Source organism: Serinus canaria, chromosome 15 (assembly GCF_022539315.1).
Source record: "Serinus canaria isolate serCan28SL12 chromosome 15, serCan2020, whole genome shotgun sequence".
Taxonomy (NCBI): Eukaryota; Metazoa; Chordata; class Aves; order Passeriformes; family Fringillidae; genus Serinus; species Serinus canaria.
The window spans coordinates 2449554-2476089 of record NC_066329.1 but is presented as its reverse complement, the minus strand read 5'-3'; the positions used below and the strand labels follow the sequence as shown (position 1 = coordinate 2476089).

The 26536-nt window shown below is 42.2% G+C and overlaps 1 protein-coding gene across 3 annotated transcripts in view; it reads right to left on the bottom strand.

The window, feature by feature from the left end:
• The window catches only part of CABIN1 (calcineurin binding protein 1), a 113233-nt gene that overhangs the window by 1505 nt on the left and 85192 nt on the right, over window positions 1–26536 (bottom strand). For 2 of the 3 annotated variants that reach the window (XM_009092237.4, XM_018916423.3), the window contains exons 32-37: window positions 26005–26101; window positions 24136–24777; window positions 23646–23720; window positions 13823–14114; window positions 2337–2501; window positions 397–623 (exon numbers count right to left, since the gene is read on the bottom strand). In XM_009092237.4, the coding sequence (XP_009090485.1) occupies window positions 397–623; window positions 2337–2501; window positions 13823–14114; window positions 23646–23720; window positions 24136–24777; window positions 26005–26101 (1498 nt within the window). The remainder of the gene's footprint in view (window positions 1–396; window positions 624–2336; window positions 2502–13822; window positions 14115–23645; window positions 23721–24135; window positions 24778–26004; window positions 26102–26536) is intronic. The other variant, XM_018916424.3, reaches the window with a different exon arrangement.

Sequence of the window (26536 nt, the reverse complement as noted above, 5' to 3'; positions counted from 1 at the left end):
TCACATTCAATAACTGCCTTGTGTTGATAAAAGATGTCAAACCACATAACATTTACCAGTAGGCTTCCCCACAGTTAAAGTTCTGGCAGCTTCCACTCATCTAAGAACTGCAATGGCTGCTCTAGGTCACTCAGCCATTCCTGTAATTTTTTCCCAAATCCCTCAGAAAAGGGATAGGGACTAGAATAGCTCTCATTTCACCCACAGCCAGTACTTCAGCAGTCCTTTAAGAACTGGCTCCTGCTGGTAAGAGCTAGCACCTCCTTCCACTACTTAACTACCTCTGGTTATGAACTGGGGACATGAACTGTTGCCTCTTTCATACTAGTAATTTATTGAGGGGAGAATTAAGATAAAAACAATAATCTAAAAAAATTACTGTTTCCCTTTTATTACCTTTAATTTTTGCTTGGTCTCTTCTGAAATGCTGCCCTTTGGAGAAAGGAGGGTGGGAGTGGGTGGAGTGACAGTGATCTCAGGTGGAAATTTGGTGACAGATGAAGGTATGAAAAGCTTTGGCATGTTGGGCAGAATGCGAGTTTTTACTCGGGTGCCATCTGTCTTGTTCTGCTGACTTCCCAAAGTCTGTGAACTGGAGCTGAGTTCAGGCTTGGAACTGGAGGCTAAACAGAAAACAGCAAGGAAAAAATATGTTAGGAAGTTATCTAGGATTTCAGATGTCAAAGAAGAGGGAAGAGTTCATTGTTAGATGTAAGGCTGGCTCAAAAGGCCTTTCTTCAAGCTTTGCAATAACCAAAGCTTAGAACCAGAAAAAAGATTGTACAATGACAAGTGGAAAGCAACAGCAATTAAGAAATATCTTCCTGGATGTCAGAAACTCCACCTGCCCGAGCACAAGAAATGGTAGTGCAGCACTGGCCATCTACATCCACTGCAAACACCATCTTCCCACTGGGTCAGATGCAATCAGCTCCTGTCTCTCCATCCTGCAATGCAACAAACAAAGCTCTCCAGCTCTACTCAGGAGCCCTCATTTCCTCCACCACAGCACTGTCTCTTCAGTTACTGAGGGAGCAACTCTTCAACAATTAGAGAAAAATCTATGGAAACACTTGTCAATTTTCCCCATTACAACTCCTGCCATCATCCTGCCTCCTTGGTGTGCTCGTGCACTGGCTCCCACACTGGGGAGCATCATTCCCACATCCCTCCCCAGTGCCTCAGCCTGGGGCCTCCACAGTGCAAGCTTTCTCAGAGTTTATTGAGTACATCTCACCAGAAGGATCCAGCCCTTCCCCAGGAACTATCACATTACAAAATGATCTGTACACAACAATAACCAGTAGATGACAATGCTGCAATGTTATAAACTGAGTATTTGTTCAAAGAGATTTCTTACTAATAATGCTGCTTCACATGGAGTCCAAATTATTTTTTAGAAACGATATAAATGGAAAGACCAGAGCCTTTCTCAGTCTGGTAATAATGACAGATGCTCATATACATTTTTTCAGATCCAGTATTGTCAAATCCATCTCTGGCAGATACTGGGAATGGATGTGGCCACTTACAGCAAAATAAAATGCCAATTTCCTAATGCTAGCCTAGAAACAGGCAGCAGCAGAGCAAACTACTAAGGGATGTAAAATTGAATTGCATGTTCTCAACAGCACACAGGAATGTAAGAGCTGCCACAACAGATGAGGCATGGCTTTCCATCAAGGTCAGTGACCCATCTCCATGGGCAGCCAATCTTTGCAGACAGTAATCAGACACAGGATAATCTGCTCTCACAAATAAGGAAAAACAAGATACCCCAAACATGAAAATCTAGATTATGCTTGCCTGAAATACCAGGTTTTACATTTTTTTCAATTAAAACACCAACTTCTTCTCTTGGGAAGAGGGCAGAGGAGGGATAGAACACACTAACTGCTGTAATGCTGGTTTTTATGTTTACTTAGACTGAGTCAGTTTTGTGAAAAACCATTTCCTGCTGCTAAATATCCCAATAGTGCAATCCAAGCTGTTATGATACTGCCCCATATAAGACTGCAATTAAAAGAAAAATTCTGCTTTAAAGGATGCACAAACTATTTTGCATGAAAGCTGGTACTGGAGGTTTTGTATTTGGCTTTGCTGCCATGGTATTTAGCATGCCAGACATGCAGCAAGCAGAATCCCCACCAAGGGATGAGAGAGCTCCTGCCCAGGAGGCTCAGGCACTGCCAGGAATGCAGCATCCAAACCCTGCAGTACTTGACTGCAAGGCAGGCAGGGAAACTGAGGCATGCCAATCCCAGCTGTCCAACCAATCAGTGCCTACACAGCTCACCACCCATTTCAGAATTGCCTGAGGCACAGGAAGCTCCTACCTGGGGTACAAACATGTCCTGAATTAGTGCTGGGCACGGGCTCCACGTGCCAGCACACAGGCTCTGGCGGTGGCGCGACCGTTGCCATTTTCATCTGCTGACAAAGCCGGGACTCCTGCTGCTGAAATCCAAGCCCCTCCAAAGGCACTTCAAGCTCTTCTTCCTCTTTAGTAATGAAATATAATTCACAGATTAAGAGACATCCTGATCTCTCTCCTAAGCCTCAATCCTTTTACTGTCTAAGCAACAGGTAGAAAAATCCTTTTAACCCTTGCTCTGTTTCTAAACCATAACATGACTGAGTGAAATTAAATATTGGCAAGTTAAGATGGCAAAGGCAACTTTTCCATATTAGTGCCATCAATTCAAACTCTTAAAAAAAAGGTAAATGTAATTTAAAAAGCAAAGGAAAAAAAATTTGAGGTTGACATTTTGTCATCTCTGCACATCTGCAGAAACACAGAGAGCTGAGCAGGAGCTGAGCTGAGCTTCCTTTGGAGCTGGGAGGGCTGGGAGGAAGAGCTGCCACGTGCAGAGCAAAATCCATCAGCCTTAATGAAGGAGCAGCTGTGATCAATGGGGCCCTCTCTGATCTCCAGCCACAGGTACCTGCTACACTGAGCACAGCCCAGTGCTAAGGAAGGCTCCTTACTGTGAGCATCCACTGCCAGGGCCAAATCCATTCCTCATGAAACAAATATCCAGGGATCCTGAGTGCCCACTCTTCACTGATCCATCCACTGTACCTCTAGAAATACATCAGCCCAAAATTCCCACCTTCTGCTGTTCTAGAACCTGGGATGTTTGCAGCTCAGAACCCATGTGTGTGTACAGCCCTGTTGTTATGTACCAGCTGTAGCTGCTTTTAAATGAGTGCAGTGTCAAACCAGCCTGCTGACCCACTGGGCTGCACCTTGCACACAGCAGGGCTCATTTTCACTGAACTGCTGAGACCTGCCAGTGCCCTGGTGGGGCAGGGCAGTGCCCACTTCAAGGCCATGGACACAAAACAAGCTCTTATTCTCTCTTGAAAATGAAGACATTCCTCAAAAACAAAGGGCTGCCTAGTCTAATTTGAGTCACCTCCTGCTTCCACAGGCAGCTTTCATGGACCAGCACATGCAGTGGAGAGTCACAGTCTCACTTGCTCTAAAATTCTTTGTATGGCAATGCTCTAAATTAATTTGGGATTTTGACCATGCAACGTCTTAAAAAGGAACACATATTTTAACTTTTCTTCATTGGAAAACTGCTCCCACCCCCTCAAGTGTTGAAAACACTTCTCCATCTCTACCAATATAGAGAAGATCTCGGAATTTACCATGGTAATATTCTCCTGTACAAGAGTTCCCCTTGCAGAAACTGCTTCAGAAAACATCACAGCTTAACAGTCTGATCTATGCAGTTTGAAAGATGCAACTTTTTAAAAGAGTTATCATTTCTATGGTTCTTGAAAAACCTGTATGAAAAAAAGCCCAGGAAAGCAGGCTGTTCTTTCACCCACTGATTTTCATAGGTAAAGAAAAAGCCCCACCATCTAGACTTGTAGCTGAAAGCTCACATAACCCTTAAGATAAATGAGATTGCTTGTAGAGAAGTGTCCAATAGCTCCCAAAAAGGAAAGGTCACCCAGAACAGCACAGTTCACAGGCAGCACCTGCTCTGAGATGTTCCACTCACTATCCAGCACAAAATGGAACAGCCTAATGCAGATGAATGTGCTTCTCATTCTCAGCACTCTCCTGCACATTCCTCTCTGGATACTTCAAAATACAGCACTGGAAGTAGGGAAATAATCCTTGCATCTGTACATGTATTAATAGACCAAATCAGCTGAGAACAAGGCAGAAGGAAGTGCTTAACTGTAGGAAGCTCGAGTAGGAAAATCCCAAAGCATTGTTTCCCTTCTGAAGAAGCAGAGGCCAGCTGAAGGATCCCTGGGTCTTGCCTGCCCTTTCCAGCAGCACACAGGGATTTAATCCCATGCTGCCAAAGGAGCAGCCCCAGGCCAGCACATACACATCCCATCCCATGGATCCCATCCCACCCCATGGATCCCATCCCTGGTGCTGACCACAGGCTGCAGTCTGAACCCAGAGCACTCCCACACTGACATGGCTACAACAACATCTGAAGAAAAGCAGGATGAAAATGATGATGATTTCAGATTACTCCACAACACAGAGGAGAAGTCAACTCATTCTTAACTTACTGCAGCCCTCCAGAACCACCATCTTAAGTAGGGTAAGTACTAACAGAATCTTTCTTATCCACTAATTAACCCAGAATACAAACCAGTAATTAACTTAGCAGGTACAGAGATACACAAACAAACTGCAAATCCTACAGCCTCAACTCTACTGCTAACTGAAAGCAGTTTTCTATCTACTCTACTACTTAACTACATTAGGGACTTATTAGTTCACAATACAGAGTAAGAACTCTGATTTGCATTATTATTTAATGACAAAACTCCACTTCTTCTGCTAATTACAATATTTGTTTGATTATAAGATATATCATTGCTTAAACTGATTTGCTGTGCTTTATTTTAACTAAATTATGGCCCACTGACAAAAGCTCTTTTGAGCAGTCTAATTCTAGGAAGATGCTACTAGACTGGTATCAGTCTGGGCTCTCTCAAGAGCTATCAGCATCATCATACACATCTCCATCTTCCAGAATATATTTTTCAAGTTTTGAAGATGCAGTTCTACAGTGCAGTAAAATTAGAGTTATATTTGAATACAATATCTGGCAGCGATTTTTAATGTAGAAGTGAATGGAAATGAAAGGGCAGGAGTCCAGCACACTGTGCATTTCTATCACTGCACTTCTGGAAACAATATTTGTTAATATTCTATTAGAATGTGCCTCTCAGTACAATAGAAATCAAGAAGCACTGTTAATCAATCCCTTGCTGTCAGAGATGTTCCATACAGTCACAGAATTCTATTCCCTGGCTGGGTCATACACTTTATTCTTTCAGGACTGTGAAATTTTAGGGTTTTTTTTTTTGTTGTTTAAACAGAAACAATGCCATTCAAGTGACCAAGTTAAAAATAAAGTTAATAAACAAAATATTTCTCAGACTTCTTGAAAACAGCAAGAATTGGTTGTTTTGGTGTACATATTATAATTTATAATATATTTTATATACTTTAATATATTGTATAAATATTTGTTCTTTTTTCATTATAGACAGGAAGGACAATCAAGAACATACAGCTGGATCTCCTCATTGTTTGTCTAAAACAGGTTTCTGAAGAGAATATTTTAATATTTGTTTTGAGGAAGATGCTGTTAAAGCCCTGAACATAATGTCCTAGTTCTTCTAATAAAAACTTTCCCCAGGGAGGTAAAGACTCCACTAACTCGTGAGCCACAATATTCCTCACAAGTGTGAGAACGCCAGAATACAAGTGCAGCACATTCTGAGGGTGTTCAGAAGCTCAGATTTAATATCAGTTAATAAATCTTTTGGTATTACCCTGTACTTGCACTGTCTTGGCAGGTTTTCAAACATTAGCTCTACAAACCCAGTTTAAAATCAAACCAGTTTCTGAAGATACAATATGCAAGAGACACTCGTGCCCAGGCTGAGGATGGGGCAGGTGCTGTACTCTGGAGACCCATTTAGCACTCTCACAACACAAGACACAGAAATTAAGCACACAGAGAAAAGCACAGATTTGCAATGCACGTCACTATTGATACTGAAAAGTTCCTCTCCAATCGAGCTGCATTACAAGATTTTTTTTTTTAGCCTTCCCTTTCCCAACAACTGCCTAAATCCATATAAAATAGTACACGACATAGAAAGAGGGACATCATACCTTTCAACATCTCCCTGCTTTAGTGAGGAAGAAACAATTCAATGCAACAACCTACTCCAGCTTTCCTCTCCAACCTCTTCCCACTTGTTGCCAGGGTAACCAGTGTTTGCAGATGCCTATAGCGGGCGCCTGGGTTCATGACTTCATCACAGTTAATATCCTCTCCCAGCTCCTCACCACAGAATGCACACATGCATTCATCCACACACCATCAACACACTGATTACACAACCCTGCCACTGCTCCTGTACCCACACCGCTCACTCTGCTATTCTGCTGCACAGAGAAATCAAAAATAACGCCGGCAAAAATAATCCCTTGGCAATTTGGAGATGTGGAGAAAGTTGAAAAGCAGCACCAGTGTAAGCAGTAAGCAGCTGCTCTGGTCCCTCTGCACTGAGCACTTACTGATCCCATGGCATCGTGCTGTCAGGTATGAGGCATGAACAGCAGTGTTATAAAACATTTTATAGGGAGTTTGAAAGAATTCTTTAGTCATGCACTAAACCTCTAACATTACAACTGGAAGACGAGCCCAGAAATGTGACTAGCACCTGGAAAAAACATTTTCCAGTTTCTAACAGCAGCAGTTTGAAGTATTACAGCACAGATATGTTAAAGAATACAGGCAACACAGAGTCCATGCACAAAGCACCATTTCATTATAGGAAAGAAGAAGCTGAGCTTTGAGCTCCAGGACAAAATATTAACATCATTTCAAAAGAAAATACAGGAGAAGTGAACAGAAAACGACCTCAAGTGCTTAAATAAGGCACTTACACCACTTGACTTCATCCCTCTGCAAAACCCCTTCCCCAGCAGCTCCCTGTGTCAAGACAAAAACCTGGAAAAATGTCAGTAGGGCTGAGCTGGTTTGTACTACCTTGCCTTCCAACTGCTTCAAGAGTAAGGACTGAATTCTGGGTGCCTCCAGACTCCAGGAAACACTTTCCTTCCTAGTCCCAGTAACAACTGGCTTACTCTGCACTGGGGGCCACCCACAGCACACACATTCCCTGCTGCACAAGGCAGGGAATATTTTATTTTTTTTTCCATCTGATGGAAACATGTCTGATCCTTTGCTCCCTGACATAGTGGAGGAAGTATCTTACCACATTTCCAAGGAATAATACTAATGTGAAAACAATTCACTTTCTTTATTCCATCTGCCTTGCTCTCCAGTGTGCTGGGAATTAATACAGCTTTTTTCCCCACACAGCAGTTGCAAAGGCCATGGAAAGCCTGAATTTGAAGGAGCTCAGAGTTTCCTTATGAGCTGTGCTACTAAGTCAGCAGAAAGACTGCACTGGAGCAGGGGTTGGCTCAGCTGAACAGAGTTAAGATGCAGAAACACAGGAACAACAGAGCCTTTTGCCATGAGGTACCAGAGCACAGCAGACAGCCAGGCTACCTAGCTCAGCACAGCATGTGGCAGGTCACTTGGTAGCCTTGCTTTCTCTAAATTCATTCCAAATATCCTGCTATTAAATTTATTTCTAAGAAAGCCCTGCCAAGTGCCTTTAGTGCATGTAGCTGTAGAAAGAAGTATTTGACTTGAAATGCCAAATGCAGGAAATTACATTCAAAGCTGACACACAAAGTCGTATGTTAAAAATTAAGCATTGGAGTAATTTTGGAGGCAAAAAGCTGCAGAACACAAGTTCTATTGGCCCTAAAAGAAAAGAAATTCAAGCAGTCTGCTGCACAGAAGTTTGCAGTGCAATAGCACAGCACAGGGCTATATTTATCACTAGGTCCTGAGCAGGGAGAGGGCACTGCACAATCAAATGAGACATACCCCAAAACTCTTCCTAATGCTGAGGTCAGCTGTCACAGACCATTAACAGACTAAAGTTTAAAATGGGTGGCTGCTTTGAAAGTGCTTCCTGGAAATAGTCCCTGGCCCATGCTAATTCCCAGATCCCTCTGACAGCCATGCAGGGCCAGTGTGACAGCAGAGACAGCAGAATTCCTGTGTCCAAAACCATTTCCTGCCCCCACCAGCTCTCCTAGAGCTGCAAAAACCTGGCATGCATGTAGGTAAAGAAAAACCCTGAAGTTCAAGCCTTTCTCTTTTTTTCTTTTTAAACAAAACTTCAATTTAAAAGAGCAAACAATAGGCCTAGATCAAAAAGACAACAATTTGATATTCAACTACATGAGCGTTCAAATGGCTTTATCAAAACACAGCTAATTGATATTTGTTTAATATCTGGCTCAGCAAGGGCACATCATCTGGAGAGCATCACTGCAGCACCTGTGGACAGGAAGGGTCATTTGCAGTCTCCTGCTTCTGGAATTTCTCTGAGTTGCCCAACAAAAGCTGTAAGAGCTTCCCCTTACCACCAGGATTTCACCCTCCTCTGCCCTGACAGCCAGCTAAGCACAAGGAAATTAGCAAAAGCAGCTGCAGAAAAATCTCTGAAGTGAAAGTAATGACACCCCACAATTTTCTAAGTACTTTGTAAGCAACACAATACCTGTGCAGAGGACTTGTAACTACATCTCTCTTCAGTCTGCCTTTGTGCAGGAATAGATGTAAATTTTATGCTGCTGACAGCAATCTAAAACTAGTGAAACTGAACCATATTGCAACCATAAAGCATTGCTACCAGGCTCCTTCAGAAAAATCTCCCAAAAATGTGTTCCAGTAGTGCAAGACATCCACAGGGCAGTGGCTCTCCAGGATTTTCAGGGAGATTTAAGAGTGCACAGGGCTAGAGAGGCTCCTGGAGCACAGACCTGCCCTGAGTGCTAAACTCTGCCTTCCAACCATCACCTCACCTGCCTCTGCTGGCCCCTGCCCTATTTGTTCTTTCTGATCCAACATAGGCACAGAAAAATTATGGCAGTTTTAATGTCAAAAGATTTTCTGCACTACACTGGATTGAGTAAATAAAACTTCAGGAATCTAAAGTGTAGATATCAGAAACAGACATTAAGTGTACAGAAAAATTCCTGTGGAATGAGTTTGTTTCGACAGGAGGTAAATCAGCACACTTTTCCAAAGGGAAGAGGAAGAGCCCTGACTGACTGGTACTGTCTGAGCACTGCAAAAAGGAATTAAGAAGTCATTCACAAACAGGAAACTCCTGCTGACATTCAGCAGTCAAGTTGTTTTCAGAGTGCACCCATTGTGAAAAATAAAAAGCTTCACAAAAAGCATGGATGAGACAAGGGGAAGTGAGAACACCAGAGCCAAGGAGGCTGAAGCAGCAAGAGATCAGAGAGTGATGCAGAGCTCACTGGGGGAAGCCTGGCTGGCTCCCACTGCTGACTCCTCAGCCACTCACAGGTGGGCAGGAGCTTCTAGCCCAGCATTTAAAGAAGAGGTTTTAAAGCCTAGGAGAAATCCAGCCTTGGGAACTGAGGAAGAGAGCTGTCAAAAACCAGAACGAGTCAACAAGTCAACACTCTCCTCAAGAAATTGAGGAGAAAGTAGTGAAAGTAAGATGCACACAAGTGCCACAAGAGAACAGAGTAGGAGAACACATGCATTCAAGAGAGAAGCTCCATGGCAGGTAATGCAATCTGAAGGTAGCTCACATGAGGCCACAGGTCCTTGGCCTGCCAAACTTTTTTCTGTTTCATCTTTTTTTGAGTCATTTGTTGAGAAAACTCTGTGCTCTACAGCACAATTTTGAATTCAACAGAAAAAACAAGGTAAGACACTGACTGCAATTAATTAATTGTTACTACTTCCAGTCATTTAAAAAGTACTTGAAAATTTGAATTGAAATGCATAGTTAAAATAAGGTATGGACAAATACTTTTATGTAAGAGGAAAAGATGTCAAAACACTGAACTACAGGCTCCTAAAATCTGTTTGTCTTTGGAAATCCATGACAAGCAAACTCAGGAGCCACGGAGACCAGCATGAGGTTCAGCTCAGCTTCTGATGGCAAAGTGATGAAATGATGGCTCCATCATTTCACCCAGGAACAGGAATTCTTCCACCATCATTTCACCCAGGAACAGCAATTCTTCCACCATCATTTCACCCAGGAACAGCAATTCTTCCACCATCATTTCACCCAGGAACAGGAATTCTTCCACCATCATTTCACCCAGGAACAGCAATTCTTCCACCATTATTTCACCCAGGAACAGCAATTCTTTCACCATTATTTCACCCAGGAACAGGAATCGTGGATGTCCACTGATGTCTGGTATCCAGAAACTGCAAGGAATTGAGGTGTTCCCTTGTGCCATGCACTGTTTTAATACAAGAGATGCTGCCAGGGCAGAATGATGGCTTACATTCTCTGTAGTGATGCCTTAGGAAAACATTCAGTTTCCTCAGTCTTCTGAGAACCAAAAGTCATGCCTCAGTTGCTAAAATAAACTAAGTTGCAGACTTCAGGGAAAAGATGCTCCTTACACCTCAAAGCTCTCCTGTGACTCCAGCACCCAGTTATCCTACAGGGTGAAATGTCACATCCCAACACTACTGAGTGTTATTGAATTCTTAGGATTTCCCACTTCAAATCCCTCTTTACTTGGAACATTTCAAGGATTCTGCAGCTGCCAGCACACACTAAAACAATTTAACTTCATTGCTCTCTGTGCAAGAGTCTGCTCATCTTTCCATGCAACTGTCCTCACCTGTATTTATTTCTTGTGCTTCTGAAACTCTCAAAGTTCTACAGGCTGAACTATTTTTACACCTCTACTTCCCCTGTCGTGCCCATTTCACAAACAACTGAAATTACAGCAGGATATTCCCATGGCTTCTGGAGTGCCACCTCCCTGCACAACACAAAGAATTGTCTTCCCCAGCTCTGAGTTTCTACCTTTGCACAGCTTTATCATGACCTTGCTTTCATATTTAACTGCTTAGGCCTTAAATGGACCAAAAATTAATACTGGGGAGTTTTCTACTTGGATTTTATATTCCAACTTGGCAAATAGTGGGCTTTAAGCAAAACAGAGAACTTTAAATAATTCCAGGTATAAAAACCTTCTCTTGGTATTCAGAACTCAAATGTGAATGTCTTCCTGCTCATTCCTCATAAAAATCATTATTGCAATAAGGACAGCCAAGAAGAAAATGTCAAGATTTTTCAGCAATTTAGAACCATGTAATACTGGAACAGTGTGACAGGCTGGAGTGAGTTTACCTTAATTGTCCTATTTTAGCTTCCCCAGAGAAATGTTAGGCTGAGCTAGGAAGGCTCAGAGTCCCAAGCACATTTTTACCCAAATGCAGGAAGGTGTTTTGCTGAAGCTGCCACCATCAGCCCTCTGCTGCTGGACTCCATCATCTGTGCTCTGCACCATTAGTCATGCACCAGACAGAGTCTCAGGAAAACATTTACATCAGAAATGAGTGGCACAGCATCAACAATGCTTGGAAAAACAAATCTTTTTCCTGGGTGAAATCAGGGAAAATGAGAGCAGCTAATACCCTCTGATGTGTGGTACTTCCACATGAATAAGTAGGTACAGGTAGAGGTTATGAGACAAAAAAGTTGAAACAGTTTACTCTAAAAATGGGAGGAGTTTTTACCCAAACAGAACTAGAGGAAGGCAGATGAAAAAGGGTTGTAACAGAATTATAACTAGTTCTTTTTAGAGCAGGCGGATGCAAAGGTAGGAGAATTAAAAAGAAAAGAGGAAGAAAGTAATTGGTGTCTCTCTCAGCTAGAGAAATGACCTGTCAGGTAGGGCTGAGAGCCAGATACAACTCATGCATTCAGCACTGAGCTTTGGAGACAGAGCCTCTTGATGTTCAGTTTCAGGGGTATAATTCTGGCAGCCAACCCTTCCATCTCCCTCCACCAAAATGATGGATAGAAAACATCAAAGAAGAATGAACAATACCTAACTCTGCAACCTTAACAAAGCCCAGAAAGGCAAAAGATTACAATAAATGTTCCAATCACTGCAAGGTGGCCTGGGGAGTTGCAGAGAGGAAAGCACATCAGAAATACTCCTGAGTTCTGTTTGAAAACCAGAAGAAAGCAAGAGTTCTCAGCAGCATTGTCATTCCTACACCAAGCTCCTTAGCAAGTCCATAACAGCCTCACAGAGGATTCAGGTTTTCCTCCCCTGTTGTCTAGGCACAAACCCAAATTACTCCCTGCTGAGCAAGCCAGACAAGACATGGACACCAGGCAACTCCATTCCTTTGCTTCCCAAAGACAGTAACAGATGTAATTTACACACAGACTAAGCCATTCCTTCCTCATCACTCTCCTTTTCTCTTTTCCTTCCCTAAGACAATCTCTCCCTGGAACTGTGAAGAAGGAAAATTAGACAATACAATTGCTGATACTAGATATTAAATTTCAGTTTTGTTCTGTACTCAGATATTAGCAAGTTGGGAAAACCTATTTCTCCCTAACTTGCTCTTTATGCTGATGAATTCAGACTATGTGCATTCAAGTAACAAGGCTGCTTACATAAGGAAAGAAATGACATCCCAGGAGTATAAAGACAAAAACTTGACAAAGTCACAATTCCAAACTAAGAAAGCAGCCTGTCTCACAAATCTGGACACTAGCTCCACTGGCTCTTCATGCATCATTTTCCACAATACCTGTTCTATATGTGGCTCATTCATAACTTTATCTGGGCTCCCTGACTTGTCTAAGGCATTTTGTGAGTAGTGCTGGGCCCAGGTTTGTAAACAGATGGAGTGAGCACAGGCAGCAGCAGATGCTTTTTCAGACAGTGCTTCTGCTAGAGCTGCAATAAAGTACAGCCCATGGCAGGTGCTGGGCCACCTTACCATGCAAAGTGCCCCACAGATACTGCCAACCACCTCTCTGGGCACCCAAGGAAGTCTGAAATTGGGTCTGATCTTACTTCACTCCCCACAGTGGATCAGTATTGCCCAGCACAGAGATTCTTTTGTCTGCTAACGAGCCAGCCTGCCATGACAGCACTAAAGCAAGTGACAGCATTCTCATTTATTCTTTCCTCATCTAGAAAACTGTATAGGACCAATTACATAATACAGTCAGCAACAAATCACACAATCATGCTATAGAATAAATAACATTTGTTTGGCTTCTTCGATCCTTTCCTGTGCTCTAACCTGGCACATAACCACACCAGGGCTATAAATAACATATTCCAGCATTCTGGTCCTGTCAGATGCTTCTTTTCTGCAATGTGAAACATAATAGTGATGATAAACTAACTTCCTAGACCATGCAGAATCTTTTCATCAGTGTTATGCATCTCCACACTCACATATGCTGGGCAGTGAGAGCTGCACAGCTAATTATGTTAATCAAGCACTTTTAAGACAGATTTAGGCTGCTCACCAGTTTATTTTAATTGTAGTCACTTTACCTTAAATAATTTTAAACGTTAAAAGAAATGGATCCTCAACTCATTGAAGAAAGGAAAATAATTTTCATTTTAATGCTGCTAGAGGCTTCAATTCTCGAAAAGAGATGACAATTTTCAGGCTGCTATTTCATGATTTCCCACACAAGTTACATGGAGTGGTCACTCTTTTAATCTACCCCATAAATTCAAGTGTGTATTGATTACACAGATCCACTTCAGACCGTGACAAAAACCTGTGTAGCCTTGTGTAGTGATGGGAAAAGGGGACAGAATCACAAGTCAGGCACTACCTCAGCACGTGGCATCTGATCAGAGGGGGCCAGAAGGAGCTCCCTGGCTGAGACTTACCAGGAGCAGCATCCCCCATGCTGGGGGCAGCCTCTGTGCCCTGGCCCCGGGGCTGCTCCGGCTCCCGCTGCGGCTCCGGCGCGGGCGGCACCGAGCTCGCCGAGGACGAGGAGGATGAAGAGGAAGAGGCTGGCTTGGATTTGGAATGCAGGTCGTTCAGTCTCAGGAGGTTTTCAGGAGTCACAGTGTCTGGATTCACTGGGGTGGGATGCAGTGTGGCTGGGGCTACTGAGAAGAAGCTCTCTCGGGTGTCCTTGGGGTGCTTTGGGGTTGTGGGTGCTTCTCCTGTGGCCTGCACAGAAAAGGGGCAGCAGTGAGAAAGAGCCTGCAGGCAGCACATTTTATGGACAGAAAACATTCTCTTTAAAGTGAATATAACAGAACAATGACTCAATCACTATTCTAAAGAAATCTTTTCTCCTTTATGGATTATTTTTCTGTTCTTTATGGTCTGTTTATCAAACTAGCACTTGAACACTTATTCACATTTACAAAGTTTAATTTAACACATCCCTCACAACATAACATACTTCCCTGAACTCTGTAATTAGGTATGAGTTACAATCTCCTGTAAACAGAAACATATTTCTTTCATTTAAAAATACATTGACAAGTGCTTGACCTGAAAAAACAGATCTGCACTGCTTTAAGAGACTTTGCAAATTATCACAAGAAATAATTCTTAGTGAATGATGTGAGAAGAAATGGAGAAAATAGAAAAACGCATTCACTGGTGAAATAGGAGATGAGCATAACTCCAAATCATGAATTCCTGACAAGTGCAGAGCTGCTAACACTGAGGTCCAGCTGAAGCAGGCTCAGGAAGCTCTGCTGCCTGTGCACAGTAAGAGAGGCACCAAGAGCAGTGCTCTGCTCCAAAGCCAGTGCTAAAAATTGAATGCAGTGTCATTTATTATACAGACAGAAGGTAGAAGTGGGACATAAATTCACCAAAGAAGGGAATAGAAGTACCCATAAAATGAATATCTTCTCTGTAACTTTTATCAGTAATCAAATAAAGTATTCTTGCTTGTGAGGCCACAGAAAGCATTTATTTTATACTCTCTACAGCCTTCATTTAATGGGGATTTATTGGACCATAAAGTATGCAGTCAGATAGAATTCTCAAATGTTTAATTGTTTGCCTCATACCTCTACCAAGAAAAACCCCCTCATTTTAACCATGGTGATAAAAGTAAGAATGTCTGAAACAGAAACAGGATTCAGCTGTCAAATGTAAAATCAAACTGGACCCTAATGTCCTAGATGACCAAAGATTTATTAAACAGCCAGAAAAGTCAGTAGAATTCCACTGAGAGAACAGAGGAGCTTTCAGGTGGAGAAAATGCATACTTAAAATTCAAAGGTAGAGAGCACACAAGTACATTTAAAAAAAAATAATTGGCAGAATGTATTTTTGAAGTTCCTGAACTTGATTAATCAATCTCTAAAAAGCATACAATTAAAACCTGCCAGATTCTATGTGTACACAAAAAAAAAACCACCAAAAACAAACCCACAAAAAAACCCAGCAGCTATATTCACAATTACCACACCGGATCAAAAAAAGGTCTGTTCTGCCTCTGAAAGCAGCAAGTTTCTGATGCTTAAAGCATCAGTTCCAAAACTAAAGGTCTCAAGCCACAAATGGGATCACACAAACCAGAGGGAAATGAAAGTGCAGAAGCAAGCCTTAAGCTGGAAGTGAGATCACTGGAGGAAATGTTTTCAGCTGTGATTTAAAGGGAAAGCCCCTCACACCCATGCACTTCATTAACTTGCACAATGGGTGATGGAGAACCTGACATTTCTGAGCTTGTATTGTATCCAGATTATTTTCTGGAGAAGCACAGGCAGGTACCACACTTAGGTACAGAGATGTTAAAAATGGATCTGCACCTCAGATTTCTACAGAAACGCAGAGCTATTTGCAGAGCCAGAAAAAGGACATTTGGAAAGTAACTCAGCACTACTGGATGGTATTCAGATGAAAAATCATTAGAGAGAGAGCAGCCCCTGCAGTAACTGCTGCTGGAAGGGACCCTGGAGGTCTCCAGTCCAACTTGCCAGTTCCACCAGCTTAGGGGCCAGCCCAGCCCAGCCCCTGCCAAGGAAGGAGACTGCAGAGCCTCTCCAGGCCCCTTGCTAGTGTTTTACCACCTTCCCAGTGAACATTTGTTTCCAATTATTTCATCCAAATTTCTCTTGCTGCAACTTTAAATGGTGCCTCTTGTCTGGTTCCTTCCTTTCTGCTAAAGGCCACAATTCCATAACCTTATCCTCCAATATTCTTCTCCTCACCACGATGAAGCATCCCAGCTCTTTTTCCAGAGAATTGAAACATTTTATTTAAAAAAAAAAAAAAAAAAAAAAAAAAGCTGAAACAAATGTGATGTTTCTGATTCAGGAAAACCATGACCAAAAATTCTAAAGTGTAGTCAAAAAGTGCAGCCTTATACAAAAGACAGCAACACCAAAATTATTGAGTTTATACTTTAAAGGGAATTTTCCAGATGTGACCTGGTGAAGAGTAGGGTCAGGCTGCTGTAAACAGACAGGTTCTTTTCAGCCCAATGAAACAATGACTTTGGGAGGAAAAACAAAAAAAATAATCTCACACTGATTTTTTTTTCTCCAAAAAGGGGGTGGGAGTGGAAGAAAAAGGAGAAACCTCTCTTTAAAATCAGAGCAAAGCACTAAAAACCCCATTGTTGGTTACTGTGCACTCTGCAACTCACAGAGCCTTAAGAAAAGGGATTTAAACCTGCTTTGTGTGTTTTTACTGCACTCAGGAACTGAAGACCATCCAAAAGCTGGAAGCACAAAGCCCAGATGAGCACCACAGTGAGGCACATGTTCTTTAAAAGATTTTGGGTTTAGTGTAGGGGCAAGAATCCCAGCAGCTCTGATAGCAGGTGATGCTACTGACAACAGGCAGCTCAGGGAATGTCACCAACTACACTGCTCAGGACTTAAGGGGCCACATTTCATCATCCTGCAGAGCTCCAGCAAAACAGGACCTCCTAACACCCAGCTGAGAAATAAACCCAGAAAAACTCCCCACAGCAGCCCTGGATTTACCAGAAGCCTTTTGTTCATCTGTCTCTACTGCTAACCCCCAGTAAGGCACAATAAAGATTATTTTCCACAGACAGACAGAAGGAAATGGAGAGGCAGTGACAAACCTTACCAGTGTTTTATGTGGTTTCTCATCAGAAGATTATTGTTTAGTTCTTACTTTGCTGTGGTACTAAGCCAAATCTCAGTCAGTTGTGACTCAGAACTTCTCCTTTTCCCCTCTCCAATCCATCTCACCACACTCAGTGCCTCTGCTACCACCACTAGTACAGAGTCACCAAAAAGAAATGAATATTTTCTAATTTCAGTGCTACTTACAGAACAAATGAATATAACTGAATTAAGCTAAAAACTCTGATCTGATTTCTTCCTGTCTTTCATTGGAACTACAGGTTCCTCTAGTCAAGACTGGACTTCCTTCTGGATTTTTTAAAAAACATGAGGTGCTGAAGGGTGTGCAGCACTACTTGTGTATTGACTACTATCTCAAAGTGGACAGAAGAAATATTTAAGGCTTATTATGAATATCCAAACGAGGTGTCATGGATGATCCACTGCTGCCATAAAGAGCCCAATATCTTCATTCTCTTTAAAAAACCCAGCAAAAACTGTTTTCATTCTAAAGAATGAATAAAGCTGAAATGTAAATGAGTGACTAGGATGGATGCTTGTGTGAATATTGTGACTATTTGTGACTTGGGTTACAAAATCAGTCTCTTTATTTGTTAGAGCCTTGACTATTTCAGCACACTCCTCAAAGAGTTCATTCAGTTTCACAGAGGTGGTGGACAAACCCTTCCCATGGTGAAAGCTGATGTAAAAACAAGTAAGGAAAATGCTGGAAATCCAGCACTAGGACAGCCTTGCACCAATAAAATTATCAGCAAAAGTGCAGAATTTTTTCACAGATGTTACTGGAAAAAATAGCTCCCTACATTTTCCCAGAGAGGCACTTCAGCAGCAGCTAAAAGAAATCCAGCATTAAGATAAAACATGAGAAAAAAATTTACTTTGTAGCCTGTGAAGTCATAAACCAGAGAACCTGACCAAGGGTCTGTTTTTACCACACTTGCTGTCTTTAAAAAACACATTTTGAAAAACAAAGAAATCCTCCAGCAACCTTCCCACTCTGCTTTTGGGAGAGCTCACTGCTCTGTGGCTGTGGGAAAAATTAACAAGCAAATGTTCCAGAAAGGGAAAGTGACAGCTTTCCCAACAAAAGTTTCCTAATGAAAGATGCTGGAACTGCAACTGTTACATAACATTTTCTTGTGATTTCTTTTTTTTTCCAATTACTCTCAAACCTGAGTTTAGCACTCTAGTGGGACTGGAGTCAGAACCCACCTCACACAAAGGTGTTCTTTTTAAAAGGACACCAGAACATCCCCTGCACACAAACTGCCTGAACAATATGCTGGCCACATTCCACAGTATTACCACTCCAACTCCTGCTCAATATTGCATTTTAATTAAATTATGCCTGTCCATTCTTTTTTTTTTTCCTCCCCTCAATCTCTCTCCAGCAGCATTTGAAAGAAATAACATTTGGAAGTTTTCTTTTAGCTGCATCACAACTACCAGCACTATCCATGATCAGGATTCTGAAGAACCTTGTGTTTCCCAAGACCACTTTATAGACAGAGAATAACAAAGGTTTACACACCTGAGATTGAACTCTAGCCTAATTAAACCCTCCATTAACACAAATGCAAGCAGGGGCTCAATGTCCTGCTCTGCCATATTACAGCAACACTTCCACACACAAAACCATCATGATTGGACCAAGAGAGACCAGGTAGCAGAATGAAAAACATTAATATACAAGGTAAAAGATAAAAAGTGTCTTTTCTTTCCTTCATGTTCACTTAATGATTGCTTTCTGCAGGAGACAGAAGGAGGAGAGCTGTTAATTATATCAAGAATACACCTCCAGGATAGAGTGAGAGGGGGATGCCATGGCAACTGGCAAATGCAACAGTGAGCAAAATGGTCACCCTTTGGTAGGAGACCATGAAAGAGCTCGTCCTTTTGTCCCCCCCATCCCCACCTCCTCCTTCCCCCTCCTTTCTTGTCATCTTTGCTGCATTAATAAAGCATACAGACAACTCAGGAAAAACAACTTTTTCTGTAAGCAGTCTCTGACGTCTTGATGTGCAGGAAGAAAAGATGAAAATTAGCAGCATGTGGGTGGAACAAAAAGGAGGAGAAAACACAAGAGGTAGAAGATGATTATTTTCTAATTATTTAATATTCTCCTAATCTCCTCCCATTCCCAGCAAAGTGCCTTTACAGAAGGCTTTTAGCTGTTTCCTGAAGAGAGCAGCTTGGTGGTTTGTTGCTTTGTGGGGTTTTTTTTAACGTGAGAATTTGAGAAGAAAACGCTCTAGACACCCAAGGCAGTTCAAAGAAGTCACTCTCAAGTTTTCTCCTTGAAGAAAAATGCCTGAGAGCCCATGTCACTGCAGTGCTGACTGCATTCCACAGCAGAAGGGGAAAAATCCATGGGAGTGCCCTCTAGCTTCACTCACAGCAGAAAATGCTTTCCTGTTCCAAGTGAAATATCACATTCCCTGTAAGGTCCCATCACCAGACCCATGCTCCAGAGTCCATCTGAGCTTCTTGGGTGTGGGTTCAGCACAGCCCTCACAGATCAAACCCACCAATGAGGCCAGAAAATTCTTCAGGATGAGGCTGTGGATTCAGACTACTGAATACCAGCCCTGGGAAGGGGCAAACAGGGGTGGAAGGAGAAAACAAGAGCCCAGTTACCTGTTCTGGATCTAGAGAAGGGCAGGAAGAGCACTCAACCAGCATCTCTCTATTACAACACTTTATATAAAACAACACTTTGCTATTACAGCAGCAGCAAAACTTGCTAAAATCAGGGATCACCCTGGCAGCCTGCCAGGAGCCTGAAAGGCTCATTTGCATAACCTGATTGTGTTTGTAATAAAAGTCATTGTTTTGATTCTGCTGGTAGCTTCATGAAGCATCACTTTTAATTAGAGCTGACACTGAAATCTGCTGCTGTGTTTTGACTGCAGGATGAGAGGGGGAAATGGGGAAAGCACCTGGAGTTTGGCAGCAGCCAGGGGGAGAAGGTGGCCCTGGTTGTGCTCCTGAGGAGCAGGTGAGCGAAGCAAAAGGTGAAAGGCAGGATTTGGGCAGCCAGAAGCAAGCAGGGAGTGCTCAAGGCCTGGCAGATGGAGCAGGAAAGAGCAGTTGAAAATTTCCTTTCTCCCCCTGACGCTTCAGGGATGGAGTTGGTCCCAGAGCAAGGATTTTTTGGCTAAGGCAGCAGTGAGTCTTAAATAACTCAGCAATGTCGAAATAGCCCCTTCTCATGACATTTGGATGATGTACTATACCTTGAAGAGCCAATAGAAATTTCAGCTCCTACAACACTACCCGTTACCAGGGCTTTCTACACTGAGTCCCAAATTCTCAGGGGTCACAAGCCAGGGCCAGAGACTCAGTGGCATTTTGGAACTTTGCCTCTGAACACTCTCGTATTTTTAGAGATGTTAAATCCAGCCCTGTGTGCAATGTTGATTTTTACAATGTTTTAAAGTATTTGTTTTATCTAAATTCAGTTCTCAGGATTAGTGATACATTAGATCCCAACACACAACCACAGGGTTTTAACTGCCTTGACTTTCAGCACTGGTGAAAGGTGCACTTTTAGCATTAGTGAATTTAATATCAAGTCCACAGTAATAAAAATACCTTTTCAGATTGCAGGAAAAGAGAAGACAGATCGGTTCTTAAACTAAAGTATCTCCACATGCATTAGAGAATATTCTGGGCAATACAAAGCTTCATCCTTAGCTGGTACTGCACTAACTTTCCCATGCCAATATGTCCTTAACAGCATAAAATGAAGAATTTCCCAAGAGCAATTCCAGGCAGTCAATGGAAAGGCTAATTAGGAATTCTCTAATTATCCAGAATCCTCAGCACTGCTTTCTGCCAGCATGTCCCCTCCTTGGTCCTCAGGAGCAGATATTAAGTACAATGCTACTTCAAAATCAAACCTGTCTGCCTCAATCTTTCCTCCTCCCTCAACAAGGACTCCATTTCCAGGGACCATTAATTTCATAGGAAAATCACAGTTGGCAAGACTAAAAATATAACTCAGAGCAACTGAGATGACTGCATTCAGGATCTTTGCAAATCTTTTAGATAACATTCTCAGACAGAAAAATCAAAGAAAAGAACAAGAAACCTTCAAAATGCTGCTTGCTCAGAAGGTCAGTTAATCTCCAGGGTAACTTTAGTTACTTGATTGCTAAAGATCCAGCCACCACCACTGGATTTCAGCCCATTTGAGAGGTGTATATCAGAAGTTTTACTCACACTTAAGAATTTAAAGGGAAAAGGACAAAACCTGGAGGAATTCCTTTTGGCCACACCTTTCTCCACAACAGCATTAATATCAGCACTTAAAAATTTTGCATCACCACTCTGTAAACTGTGAAGCAAAATGTGCTAGGGTTGATTAATATATCACTAAAAAAAATATTAATATGGAATACTGAAAGAAATGTCCCAGCAACAGAGAACACAATTTTATATCAATTTCTGGAATCTCCCAATGGAAAACACTCTAATTTCTCCAGTCCTCCAGGAGCACTGGAACTTATCATGGCAAGGTTTTGTACCACTGACTTCTTCTGCCTTCTTTAAAGGTTCTTTCTCAGCCACTTGCCATGTTTTCAGCTGACTCTGCAGGTGATGTGACTCTCACAGGCTCAAAACACTCCTAAGAACTAGAGAGGATTTCTGAAAGCAAGTCCAAGGGTCACAGCCTTGCCAAGCCATTAAAAAGATTAGATCTGCTCACAGAAGTAGAAGGACCCACTTTGTCCAGCTCCTCTCATGGCTGCTCTGTTGTTTCCTGCTTGTGCCTGGAGTGGCAGAGAAGGAGCTTTGAACACAGTTGTTCAATACTTAGGTTAGAAACTCTGACTGGTCTGGAAGAAAGTTGAAAAGCCAGAATTTAAGTAATGCCTAATTTTAGTAGCAAGTGAAAACTTCCATAAAGAAACCATATTACCCCTGCACCTTTAAAATACAACAGCCAGCTGAGAAAGACATATATCAAGGTGGATTTTGTGCCTTTTTTTTTTAATTTTTATTTTAACTGTCAATTTCTTGGGCTAAGTGACTGAAGAACCACAGGCCCTGCAAACCCACTCAAACCATCCAGGAACAAAGCATTTCCCCTGCTGCAGCAGCTCTGTACATGACATCATTTGCTTACAGAAGGCAAATACTTGCCAATTTTAAATAAAACAGGATTCAGTCTGCTGAAAACAGACAGATGTCTACAAGAGTGGCTATTCCTGTGTCTCCACACTAATTCACAGTGCTGTAGGAGCAGCTTCACACAGCTTGCAGGATCCTGCTAGAAGCAGAGCAAAATGAGAGTGCAGGATGTAATAACCTCGTTAGCTGGGACTGCTTCCTAAAAGGGAAAGCTTCCAAGTGCAGCATGTGAAGGGGCATGTTTTATTTCAAGGGATTTAACAGGAAATCTTATTGCTTCCAGTGCTGTTAAATACTAGCTCACCTATCCTGTCTACTCTCAGGATGAGTTTGTGTGCAGGTTTTTCACCATTCTCATGTTTTGCACATGGCTGAGTACCTGGTGACTCTGCTGGAAGAACTGGAATGGCAGTGACATTCCCAGAACCTTCAAGAAAGCCCAGCAAGGAATTGGGTTGATAAAGGGAAATCTGGTGAGTGTTTTTTAAAAAGGTGAACACATCCAAAAGAGCAACAGTGACATTACTTTTTAAAGAAGATTTCTAGCAAATTCTTTTTATTTTGAAGTCATAAATCACAGTATGATGATGTCTATTTTTTCCCCAAAATAAACTGAAAAAGGCTTACCGTGCTGAGCTAACATTTATTTATTTAAAAAAATTTAAACCTGAAATACCAGACTACAAGCAAGCCAACACTTCTACTAAATACCTCTCTTGACATTGCTGTTCATTTCTACAGTTCAATGGAACAATGTTACTGACTTCCTGAGGGGCACAAATTGGAGAAAGTTACTTCCATGAAAACCTAATAAAGAAAAAAACCTGCCTTTCCTCTTACATCCTCTCCTATTCCTCTGCTACGAGATGCACTATACAAAATCACATTTTAACTGAACAAAAATTAAGGAAAATACAAATCTAGTAAATACTTTGGGGCTGCAAGATGAACAACAATAAATATATCCATTCATCCAGTTTTCTTCATGGCTTTGATTTCACACCAAGAACAGAGAAATAATGATCCATTTAAAGCTCTTTAATTGTTTGCTGGGTAAACCCAGAAACTACAAGCTAAAAACAAACTGAGTAACAATTTGTTTTTAACAGAGCTAAAGAAAATCTTTTATCTCTGGAGCAGAGTGCAGTGCCAGCAAGGCAAGAGCTGATGAGGCTGGAGCCCTTAGGGAGCAGAGAGAAGTAATTACCATCCATGAAATGCTGGGCTATGATGTGGACATTAGGGAAATTGTAGTATGCCATAAATATTTCAATTTGAAGATTGTTTGGGGTTTCCCCAAAAGCTTTTGGGCAAGCCTGCCATAAACAGCAGCACTGACACCAATACAGGGGCTGATCTTTCTACTAATGTGGCACCAACACAAGGCAAGGAGGCATTTCTAGGTGCTGCAGACATTCTGCAACAGATTTGCCTGTACAGACTCATAAAAGCAGCACTCAAAGGCTTCAGAGCTTACCTGTTTCTGTGCTGATGCTCCCATATGCACCTGGCAAAACTTGACTGCCTGTTCAAGTGCTGCTTCTTCATCCACCTGAACACAGAACCACAACTAATGAAGTCATAATTACTTAGCTCATCTATAAATCTAATTAAATTGAGATGAAATGGGGATGTAGAGCATGGAAGCAGCAGTTCTACAGCAAAATGCTGACCTTAAATTATTCAGGAGCACATCCCCAAAGATAAATACTCAGCTCTCTCAATTCAAACTAACATTTAGCTGAACAAACACCATGTAAGTGGTACTACAGCTCTTAACTCATTTCAGAAATTTAGTTTCAAAACATAGAGAATCCCCAGCAATGGCCTTGTCAGGAGAATGGTTCTTTGGGAGGTGTTTATCTGCCCAGGTTTTAAACAGATATAGGGCTAGTTTAGCAATTCCTGTTAGATCCTAAAACCACGTCTGAGGCCACATGGAGAAATGCCAATTAATCACACAATACCTGTTTAATCAGCATGTATGTTTCAGACATGATCTTCTCAATTTTGCCCAGGTCATAGGCCATCACCTTCTGGCCTTGCTGCCACACTCGATAAGCATCGAGCAGAAGTGTTTTTCCAGACTCCACATCCTCAAGTAATTTCCTCTTCCTGCTTGACCTCTGGACAGGTTCTTCTGTAGGTGCTGCTTGAACTGTTCCTTTAGCTGCCTGCTGCTGGTGTTTTGAGCTGATGCTGAGCTCCTCCAAGGAAAGTTCTGGAGTCCTGCTCTCGGGAGCCCTGTCCTTGGAGCTCCTGCCGGGCTGCAGCCGCTCCGGCTCGCCGCGCTTACAGGAAGAATCAATTTTTTCAGGGTCATTGGAAAAGCCATCAAGATCCATAGGCTCAGCTGAACCAGGGCCAGGAAGCTCTTTAATCTCTTTGTCACTCCTGTCCTCTTGTTCCAAAATGTCCATGGCATTGGGGATTTGTCCCTGGGTCGCTTCCTTCACTCCATTCTCAGTACCATGCCCTGCTCCATCTGACAGAACTGCCTTCTTGGGAAGCACATCCTTCCCCTCTTCTGCACTACTTTTATTGGACACGTCTGTTGTCATCCTTCCTGAAGCAAGGCTAGAAGACTTGGAACCCTGATCTTCTGAAACCTTAATAAAAGAAATCATTCTTCTCTGTTATCATTGAAATCAAGAAGCATTTCAGCACAGCTGTGACTATCATGAATATTGACCAGTACCTTTCATTTCTGCTTCTGCTGAAGAAAATGCATTTATTCTACGTTGATTCTTTTTTGTTCCTCAATATTAATTAATCCAGGCCACAAATCTTACAATTAGAAGTACTTTAATAAGTGAAAACACCACAGAGAAGTGTCAACAGCTCAGGCTGAACTAAAGCCACAACGTTTATTTTCCCTCACTACTTCAGTCCATGCTAAGGGATCCAACTAAATGAAAATCCAAGATATTAACTGCACAAATTTTTCTTCTAACATACTGAAATCAAAACCAAATCTGTTTCTTTTGGCAGCTGCAGATCAAGCTCAAGTTTAAGACTCTTTCCTTTTGTTGTTCTTACACAACCTTCTTGTTAATAGATCAAGAAGCAGGCAAAACCCTGCTGTAGTATTTTACTTTTTGTACCTTTATTTTGGAGGTGTTCCAAAGGTAGAAAACCTCAGTCCATCATCATTTCTTTCAAAAATTCATAATGATACAACTCTTACATCCAGATTTATGAACAAACTATTTAATATACAGAGTTCCAGTGTTCTTGACAATGTTTTCATTTAGTTGGTTAAACCTATAGTCTGTTAACTCAGAAAACCCCAAGGAACAAGTTCTTCCTTGAATGTATTTACCAGGTAAAGTTCCAATATCCAGAACCCTTAACCTGGGAATTGATTGGCTTCCGTATCACTTTTAAAAACTAAATCTACATTACAATTATATGTAATAATAAGTGTGGTGCTGTCAAGGACTAGCAGTGAAAAGTGTCTAGGCATGTAGACTGTCCAAGCTGTCTGGGTTTGTTTTGCAAGAGGAATCTTAGTTCATTTTCTTACAGACCCCACCTGAAAATGGAGAGCTTGAACACTACATGTATCTACCATTATTTGATGTTTAAGGGATAGTCAGACCAAACTTACTGCAATCTTGCAATCCTTACTGCAAACTGTATTTGTTACTGAAATTCAAAAGCAAAAAACTCAACAATGCTGGAAGAAAATTTTCTGTGTAGTGGCATATAAACAAAAGGTATTGGGAGTAAATGCTTATAAATGCAGCCCTTTAATCTCAGGAGATCTAGGGAATGACTGAACACTGCAAGAGCTAATTACTAAATGGGAGCCATGGAGTGCCCTGCTGCCTCACCTGTGTGAGATCGTTGAGAGTGTCCTCCAGCACCTTCACTGTGAGCACAAAGGCTTGCTGGGCCAGCACCTGGCGATCGGCATCACGCAGGTACTTCCTGTCCCCAGCAAGAGAGAGAAGTGAGGTTAGCTGCCAAAAGCTCACAGCTCTCAAAGGCAAGAACCAGGAATGGCTTAGGTTGCAAGATTTAGCTGGGGTGTGTGGTCTATTGCCAGCTGTTATGGTGGGGCAGTTCTCTGCTGTCCATGGGGCAGTTTTTTCTTTATCTCTCCCACAGCCAACCCTCCCTCCAGGAGATCTCTGCTGTCCACGGCCACTGAGTGTCCTTGCAGGGCTGATCAAATTCCACCATCCCATGGGGAGATGTGAGCCCAGGGCAGGAGCCAAGCATTCCTACCTGGATCCAATCTGACCTGGGAACAGCCCAGCAGCCTTTGCCCACTGCATTCCCAGAGGAGCAGCTTTCTGCTGCCCTGCATTCCCAGAGGGAGAGCAGGCCCATCTCCAGCAGCCCTGGAGCTGCAGAGGAAAA